The sequence below is a fragment of the Carettochelys insculpta genome, chromosome 31, assembly GCF_033958435.1.
Source record: "Carettochelys insculpta isolate YL-2023 chromosome 31, ASM3395843v1, whole genome shotgun sequence".
Taxonomy (NCBI): domain Eukaryota; kingdom Metazoa; phylum Chordata; order Testudines; family Carettochelyidae; genus Carettochelys; species Carettochelys insculpta.
Genome location: NC_134167.1, coordinates 10,113,034 through 10,122,066, shown reverse-complemented (window position 1 = coordinate 10,122,066; position 9,033 = coordinate 10,113,034). Strand labels below are relative to the sequence as shown.

Below are 9,033 nucleotides of genomic sequence, written 5' to 3'. Positions count from 1 at the left end.
GGTTTTTATTTACTGAGGGTATAAAATACAAAATCCTAGGCCTAGACTCCGTGTCATTTGCATGTTTGCCTGAAATCATATCAAAGCTGCATGGATAAAATTTGGCCACGCATGCCAAAGAAAGTCAGCTACAAGGGGTGGAGGGGGTGGGTGAAGAAAGGGCAGATCCTGTCCAAGGAGAAAATTGTCCTATCTCAGTGTGTCCAAGTGCAGAATGTTTACAAAATGCTCATTAAGGGAGAGGGGGTTGGTGAGATAACAACAGAAAATCTGGTGGACAGCTTACACTAGAAGAGATAAGAGAGGCAGAGCTACCATAGGAGAGAGCATGTTCTATCCAATTACTGAGACCTGGTTTTTGGAGGGCGTGTGGGGAGGCGGGAGAGGGAGTGAGGACTGATCACAAGCTTCAGGCAAGGACTTCCAAACTTGTCAACTCTTGTGACACAAGCCGTGCACCACCCAGAGGATAAAATAGCCACTTAGCCCACACCAGAGCTAACCCTTGTTGAGTACAGTTGGGAGGCGGAAGCGAAGGAATGGATACCGTTGCCATTCAGTTGTGGGCAACCCTCTCTCTGTTGGTGCACCTTGCTGCTTGCAGTCCCATCGCAAGTCTGGAGCAGTCTTCCTTGGAGGAAGATATGCCCCTCTTTGATGAGCTCCTTTCAGAGCAGGATGGTGTTGACTTCAGCACGCTGCTCCAGAGCATGAAAAATGAGTTCCTGAAGACGTTGAATCTCTCTGATATTCCCCTGCATGAAACGGCCAAGGTGGAGCCCCCAGAATACATGTTAGAGCTGTACAACAGGTTTGCCACTGACAAGACCTCAATGCCATCAGCAAATATTGTCAGAAGCTTCAAAAATGAAGGTAAGAACTAAGCACCTCTGAGTGAACTGAGAATGGCTGGATACAGCTTATAACCAGCAAGGAACCTGTTTATAATGCATGGAGCATGAAGTTTTAAGGAGGGAGAAAAGGAGTTTGCAGAGTTTACATAGAGATGAAACTGGTGTTAGGGAACTAACATGGCATATGCTTATAATGAAGCAGCTCACATTGCTTGTCTGATGTAATCTTCCCCTCCTTATTTTGTATCTTTGAGACAGTAAGTTCTTTGGGGCAGGGGCAATGTCTCCTTTTCTGTTTGCATATTGTGGGTGTGTAGTACAAATAAATCATCATGGTCTGAGGAAGCAGATCCATCACTTGTATGTCACCTTTACAAGCATCAGATTTTCAAAGCGAGATGGAAACTTATCTTCTGTGTTTAACTAACAGGGAAAAAAGCCTTTTTCACGATCCATGCAAGGTACCAATTCTCATTTGGGAAGCCCAGCTGCAAACAACGAATAACTCTCCAGTAATATTTCTCCAATTTAGTTTCTAATGGGTCTCATGGCTTGGTGTGTTAAGTAAAGTCAGTAGGCTATATAGAAATGTATGTGATTAGCAGCTCTTGATGCTGATTTTTGCTAACTGACAGTGTTCTTTTTTGAGAGAATAAAAGTATTTTCTGTTTTTCAATTTTTTAACTAAAAATGCAAAAAATCATGAGTTTAGACAATTACAGATATTGTGCAATTCAACATTTTTCTGCAATGACTATGTAATAGGGGGAATATAAGGTTTACATATTAATTGCTGATGATTTCTTCATGCTTCATGCATGACTAGAAGTGTGGGATACGTTTTTAAAAGGCTTTTCAACAAATTATTTATGCCCCAAATCTACAAATAAGGAATGAGTTGTTGGGGTTTTTTTAACATCACAGTTTTACGTGTGACAGGTCAAATAAAAATGTCTCTTCTATCATGTCAGTCTCAGTTTACTGATGAAGTCCCCAACTACAAGATAACAGAGCAAAGACTGAGACTATGTTTCCTAAATTTGACAATTCAGCTAGATTATAAATCAAGTTATGGATTAATCTCTAACTCACTCAGCTGTAGGCATTTTTATCTAGCTACCTGTTTCTGGTTTTAAAGCTTTAAAGTTCAACTCCACTTTAACTGTGCATTTCCTCAACCTATAGATAGCATTTAATTCAGTGAGTGCTGGACTGCAAGCCACTTTCATACTGAAGACCATTGGGCTGCTTGTGAGTGACTGCTCATGACCATAGAGAAGGAATACAGAATCTGGCCCTGAAAGAACATGAAATAATGAGTCTTACCCTTTTCAGACACTTGCCATTTTAAGCTGCAAAAGAAACAGCAAAATAAATGTACTATAATTGGGCAAGACCAGTGTGCTGGGTGGTGGGTGCTATGAATTTTACTAGTGTAAAGATGCAGTAATGCCATTGATGACAAAGGTATTGTTCCAGATTTAAATTATTACTGGTGACATCAGAATCTGACCCTTTATTTTTCGTAAACGAAAAATTCAAAGTTCTGCTCACAAGAAAGATTCTAAGCAGTGCGTTCGTTAACACATGCAGTCTGCAAGGGCCATGTCAAAGGCAGAGTAATTTATTACCTTCTCAGAAGGCTTCTGTCCTTTCTTCTAGTCCACAACTGGAAGCATAAATTCAGATACTCATATTCAAATGCAAATGCTGTCATGTACACTACCAAGGGTCTGTTTCAATTGTCTCTCTTTTGTATGCCTAGAAAGTCAACAACAACTAGGGAACCTGGCTTTTGTGGCTTATGGGCCTTTTGTATAGTAAAAATAAAGTGTTTGCATTTATTTTTATAAAAGAGATGGAACACATAATGTGATCTTTATACTCATCCGCTTCTGGTAGTAGAAGGTGACAAAGGAAGTTGCCTTGGTGGAAGCAGTAGTACTTTATGACAGTTATTCACTAGCAGTTTTTTCTCATGGAGCAATCTGGCTGCATTGCAGTTGTGATTGTAATGTAGTCATTACTTAAAAATTAATGTGATGTTTTCTGGATTAAATTGAAACATGGAGATATACATATCTTGTAGAACTGGAAAGGACCTTGAGAGGTTCATTGACTCTAATCCCCTGCACTCCCAAGCACCATCCCTAACAGGATATATATATTTATAAATAAATAATATAAATATAAATATATTTATATATATTTAAATCTAACCTTCCCCAGCCCCTTGGGAGGCCCCCTTCAAGGGCTGGGCACACAGCCAAGAGTTTACACAGCTAGTGCTCCTGCCACTAAGCTATCCCCCACAGTGGTGCATCCGGACTGACATCAGTGAGGATGTTCAGAGACTGGTGGGAAGGAGTATTTGATCTTTTGAATGTTCCTGCTCAGTCTTGTGGTCTGACGCCCATTCTGATTTATTATTCTCTCTTGTCAGGAAGTAAGACACCCAGTTTCCCATAAGGGTGCTTCCCCATTGCTTCCAGTGAATTATTCATGTCCCTTTTCTGTGCAATCAGCTGACTTGCCCCACCCCAAGACTGTACATATCACCATAACAGTGCACTTGTTCTCCAGCCACTTCCAGTTCTGAAGGGGGCACACTCATTTGACAGGCAGATTCTAAGTGTTTTCAAGCTCCCAACTAAAGTCAATGGGAATGGAGGGCAAACAGACCTCTCATGACTGGTTTCTTTGATTTTTTTCTTTGAACAACAGATGGGTTTGTGAGCATCAGAAAACCCCAAAGTCCCTTTAAAGTAAACAGGACTATTCCTGGTCTGATATGTTTTGCTAGCTCCAAGCCTGTATTTGTAGCTTTGTCAACCAAATATTTCCATAAATATATCAAACTTGGATACATAGAAATCAGAGAAGGAGAAAATGAACATGTTCCATACAGTCTGTCACTTCAATCCTTGTAGGCATGTCCACTAAGATGATATTTCCTCAGCTGGTTTCAGAGTTCTTACTGATATTAGGGAAAAGGTGCACTAAATTACCTATATGTACAAAGAAATGCAGATGGGGCACATGTAAACATATTAGATAGATAAGATTATATGCTTGTGATACATCTGAATACTCGCAAAAGCTCTACAGCAGTTTTCTTTTGTCCTTTCAAGACTGATCCAAAACCCTGATGCCAATGGGAATACTTCCATGGCTTCACTGGGCTTTGGATCAAGATCCGACTTCCCATTCCTCCTAGGCATAAGCCATTGCATCACCCTAAACAACAAGCTATTGACTTGCAAGTTGCCATTCTTATGCAAAAATACTTCAAAGACTGCAAAGCAAAACTGCTGAGCTGGACTTCCTATGCAAACTTGACACCATCAAAATGAGTCTTAGTGGAGACACGGAATGGCTCTCTCATTACAATAACTAATTTCTCCTTCAGGTACTGTCACCTTCTCACCTCTGTTGGAGGTGAGCCTGATCCTCCCTGATTTTATTAGCACTCATGTTACAATTCCATTTCTATATCCCTACCGGTTTCTCTCTTCAAGCATCCAAAGAAGTGAGATGGATCTCATGAAAATTTATGCCCTAATAAAGTTGTTAGCCTTTAAGGTGCCACAGGACTCCTTGTTGTACCTTTCAGAAACTGGTGGAAGCTTACAGTAGAAGTTGTTTCCTTTTCATCAAAGACAGCAGACCAGCAGTAGAGGTTTTGATATGTTATAGCAAATCACCGGTGAAGATACAAATTCACCATATTTAGATGAGGAGTGTGGGATGGTAACAAGGACCAGTTGAAGGAAATCACAAATTTATGATGAGATCTAGTGGATACTACATTGAAAGTTACCCTTTTAAATAGGTAAAATGATAAACAAATATGAATGCAGCCTTCCGTTGCTGCAGAAACAGTTTCTGTGCCATTCTACCCATCTTCAATACCCTATATTCCTTCAATTGGATATAGTACTCATCTTCACTTCCTGTCCTAAATTGTGTACAATGTTGATATTCTCTTGTTGAAAGCTGCTGTATTTGCACTCCAGTGATGGCTTCATTTCAGTGCTGAGCAAACCAATTCCTATATACCATACATATAACTTGTGCAATCAGTGAGGATCTTTTATAAACCACTGGGGAAACCATACTGGAAGAAAGTGAGCCATAAATCTCAGTTCATTGCTATTATCATGTTCTGACCTTGTTTTCCATTAAGAGCCAATATAAACCATTCATCTCACTGATCAGAGGGGTAGCCGTGTTAGTCTGTATCCACAAAACAATGAGAAGTCCTGTGGGACCTTACAGACTAACACATTTATTGGAGCATAAGCTTCCGTGAGCAAAGACCCACTTCATCAGATGCATGACATGACACATCTGACAAAGTGAGTGTTTGCCCACAAAAGCTTTATGCTCAAAAAATCTGTTAGCCTATAAGGTGCCACAGGACTTTTGTTTTTGCCATCTCACTGACAACCCATTATTTCTATTTATTCTCATTTTCTTGTACCTGTTCACACAGCAACTAAGGAAAATAAGGCAAGCAGGGCTGGGTTCCTTGCGTGCATATTTCTGCTAGAAATATCTGCAGCTCCAACGTGTTTATTTATATTGATTTTTTTCATTTCCAGATCTGACTTTCCACCCCATTGGTGTCACAGGGATCAGGAAATACCCTCTTCTCTTCAACGTCTCTATCCCTCACCATGAAGAGATCACCATGGCACAGCTGAGACTCTACACACTGGTGGAACGGGACAGAATACTCTATGATGGGCTGGATAGGAAAGTCACCATTTTTGAAATCCTGGAGAACAACCGTTCAGTGAGGGAAGGAGACGAGAGAAAAATAGTGGCACTTGCATCCCAGCAGATCTATGGCACCAACAGTGAATGGGAGACCTTTGATATCACAGATGCCATGAGGCGTTGGCATAGGTCTGAGTCAACCATCCACAGGCTAGAGGTGCAGATAGAGAGCAGAGAAGGGGAGGAGCCAAAAAAAGAGGGGAAACTCGATATTGACATCAATCTTGAGGCCAAGCACGTTCCTCTCTTGATTGTGTTCTCAGATGACCGGAGCAATGACAAAAAAGAGGAGAAGGAAGAACTGGATGAAATGATAGACCATGAGCAGCTGCTGGATTTGGAGAACCTGGGCCTGAACAACTTCCCTGACGGGCCAGGTGAAGAAGCGCTGCTCCAGATGCGCTCCAACATCATTTATGACTCCACTGCCCGGATCCGAAGGAACGCCAAGGGCAACTACTGCAAAAGGACTTCGCTCTATATAGACTTCAAGGAGATTGGCTGGGATTCCTGGATCATCGCCCCAACAGGATATGAAGCCTATGAGTGTCGTGGAGTGTGTTCTTATCCTTTAACTGAGCACGTCACGCCAACTAAACATGCCATCGTCCAGACTTTGGTCCACCTGAAGAATTCTCAGAAAGCTTCCAAAGCCTGCTGTGTGCCTACCAAGCTTGATCCCATCTCCCTCCTCTACTTAGATGCTGGGGTGGTAACTTACAAATTCAAATATGAAGGGATGGTAGTTGCAGAGTGTGGTTGCCGATAGTAAAAAGGAATGCCAGCACACTGCATGGCACTAGGAGAGTATTTAATAATCCAGTCTGTAAATGTGTACATTTTGTATTTCCTATTTAATAAGGTTATTTAATGAGGTGTATACAAATAATTGTATGTTTCATGCCATAGGGAACGGGCAGGTCATATGATTGTATGGAATGTATATTTTGCTCTGCACTCACTTCTTGCTGTTTTGCTTCTTATATGAGAGGCTTCCTTCATTAATAAAATAAAGAAGGAAAACCAGATCATTGGGTTGTTGGGGTTGTTTGCCCCAAAACATAGAGCCTTAATGCCATGAAGTATCATTCATGGATTTTACTTCTTAAAAAAATGTGTGTGTGTTGAAGTGAAGGACATTATTTGAAATACACCCCAACTGCAGGGGTTATAACATGGACTGAAAGACCACAATAATGTGATATGTTACATGCTTTACATTATGGTATATTCTGATAGGTGTCTTCCCATCCCTCCCTTCTCCCTACCACTCCAAGTTAGCCTTTTAGTCTCAGGAATGTTCCTGTGTATTAATGGCCTATCTTTTCATTGCATTTCAATAGAGAACAACCCCTTGCAGGTGTACTTGGAGTCAACTAAAACAGTTTTTAAGTGACTATGTTCACATTAAAATTTGTAGTCAATCCCACTGTGAACCTGGTAGTAATACCCACTTGAATATTTGGAGAGAAAAATTGGCTGAGATCGAGAGATAAAGTCTCTTGTAAATTATCCCATGACACATTTTGGAAAATCACCTCCATTTGTCAAATGCGCTTAAAGTGAGTTCAGCACCTAAATTCCATTTGCCAAAGGGGTGTAGGCACCTAGGGACAACTTTTCAAATGTACTTAGGAATCTAAAGATGCTGGAATGTTCAAAAGCACCTAAAGGAGTTAGTGTCTAGTTCCCATTTAAACCATTGATTTACTGGGACTTTCAAAAGAGTCTATCTAGCTCTTTTGGTACTTAAATACTTTTGGAAATCTAACCCTTCAGAGCATCAGTCCCCATTGAGAGACAGGGGGACTCAGGCCTCTAAGTCACTTAGTTACTTTTCAAAATTTTACCCTTAGTTTTTATGGAATGTCTTTAGCAGTCTGGGATTTAACATAAAGTCATTTTAGCAGGGTTACATTAGCAGTATCCAGAGAGAGATGGAAGCCACGAAAAGAAGGGAAAAGAAGGGCAAAGCTCTGGCAGACTGCCCCTCTGATATTACACAAAGCAAGAAATGTTTCTATCGTTTGTGTATTATCCAATCCCTTGCATGTAGCAGTGAATATAGCAGACTTTGGATGTAAATTTCCACATTTGATGCAAGTTGTATATCAAGTGCCAGGACCATAGCTGGGAGAAATCTGCACAAATGTTGATTGAAATCTCGATTAAAATCCACCCCGACTGGATGCCTGCCCCCCATGTATCCAATATGTATAATAAAACTATTTACTTCAACTGAAATTGCAAAGTAACACAAAGCTTGATCCAGTTAAAGCTAGGCAGAAAAGGAAATCCCTCCACCCCAGCTACACCAAGATGATCTTTCCTCTTCATACGTGAGGAAGTTGTTAATTCATAAAAACATTGCTCCTGCACATACACACTTAAACTATATATGATGGAGTCACATGCCATGTTTCCACCACTCTTCTGCAACAAATTTTGGTGATAAGAAGGTGTCAGAGCTGAGAAACAATAGACCCGTCACTTTATTTATATTAAGCTGCAAATTTGTCAGATTCTTGGGAAAGTGTAAGTGACGTTGAATCCCCTAGCCTCCGCCAGAGCCTACTGTACTGTCCTGCATCTGTTCTACACTTTTAAGGCAAAGTTATCTTCAGTGGAAGTGATAAGAGACTTGTCTTTGAAAGAATTGACTCTGACACTTCATGGGAGTGAACACAAAGGACTTTAACAAACACCAACTGAAACCAGTTTCACTCCATCCGTGCAAACTCTTCTGTGCTTCCCATTATTTATTGATCTATTTATTGACTGTCTGCCTTTGTAATATACTGTGGAATACAAAATGTTTTATTTTTGTGCTCATATGTATTCCCACTCTGATAAAACCTTGTACTGAACAATTTATATTTTGAGGCCTCCAGCTGTCCAAGTGTTTTTATTATAGTTCTTTGTAAATATAGTGTATTGTTATTATCTCCCCATCCTTCAGACTATCAGCCATAGCGATTTAAGAAAACATCTTAGCCTTGTCTGATAGACATAATCTTTTTCAAGGATAAAATTGCTTTAAGTACTCTCATTATGTGGTCCCATTATAAAGTAGTGCAGCGTAGGTGCAGGTTTCCAACTAGTGAGCTTAATCAACGGAGCTGCACAGAATTAGACCAGCTGGCCCTAACAAGGGGGAAACAACTGTCATTGCTTTATGGACCATTCCCCTGTGCAGTTTCATAGGTTTAACCGTGGCTAAATGGCAGGTTAAAAACATGTAATCTGCGTGAAATCATACTCCACTAGCATGAATCATTTTAAGTGAGATTGCTCACAAATTTCTTTTCCTACAGCATGCCTAAATGCTCAGCAGTTCACATGAAACTAGTACAATCCAGTCACGTGTCGTTGGCAATGTTCCCTCTAATTTTTCCCA

The 9,033-nt window shown here is 40.5% G+C and overlaps 1 protein-coding gene across 1 annotated transcript; it reads left to right on the top strand.

The window, feature by feature from the left end:
* Positions 1–459: 459 nt before the first annotated feature.
* BMP10 (bone morphogenetic protein 10) lies at positions 460–8,504 on the top strand. Its single transcript, XM_074981742.1, has 2 exons — positions 460–873; positions 5,459–8,504. Exons 1-2 carry the CDS (start codon positions 540–542, stop codon positions 6,403–6,405), a joined length of 1,281 nt encoding a protein of 426 aa, XP_074837843.1. The 5' UTR covers positions 460–539; the 3' UTR covers positions 6,406–8,504.
* The last annotated feature ends 529 nt before the right edge of the window (positions 8,505–9,033 follow it).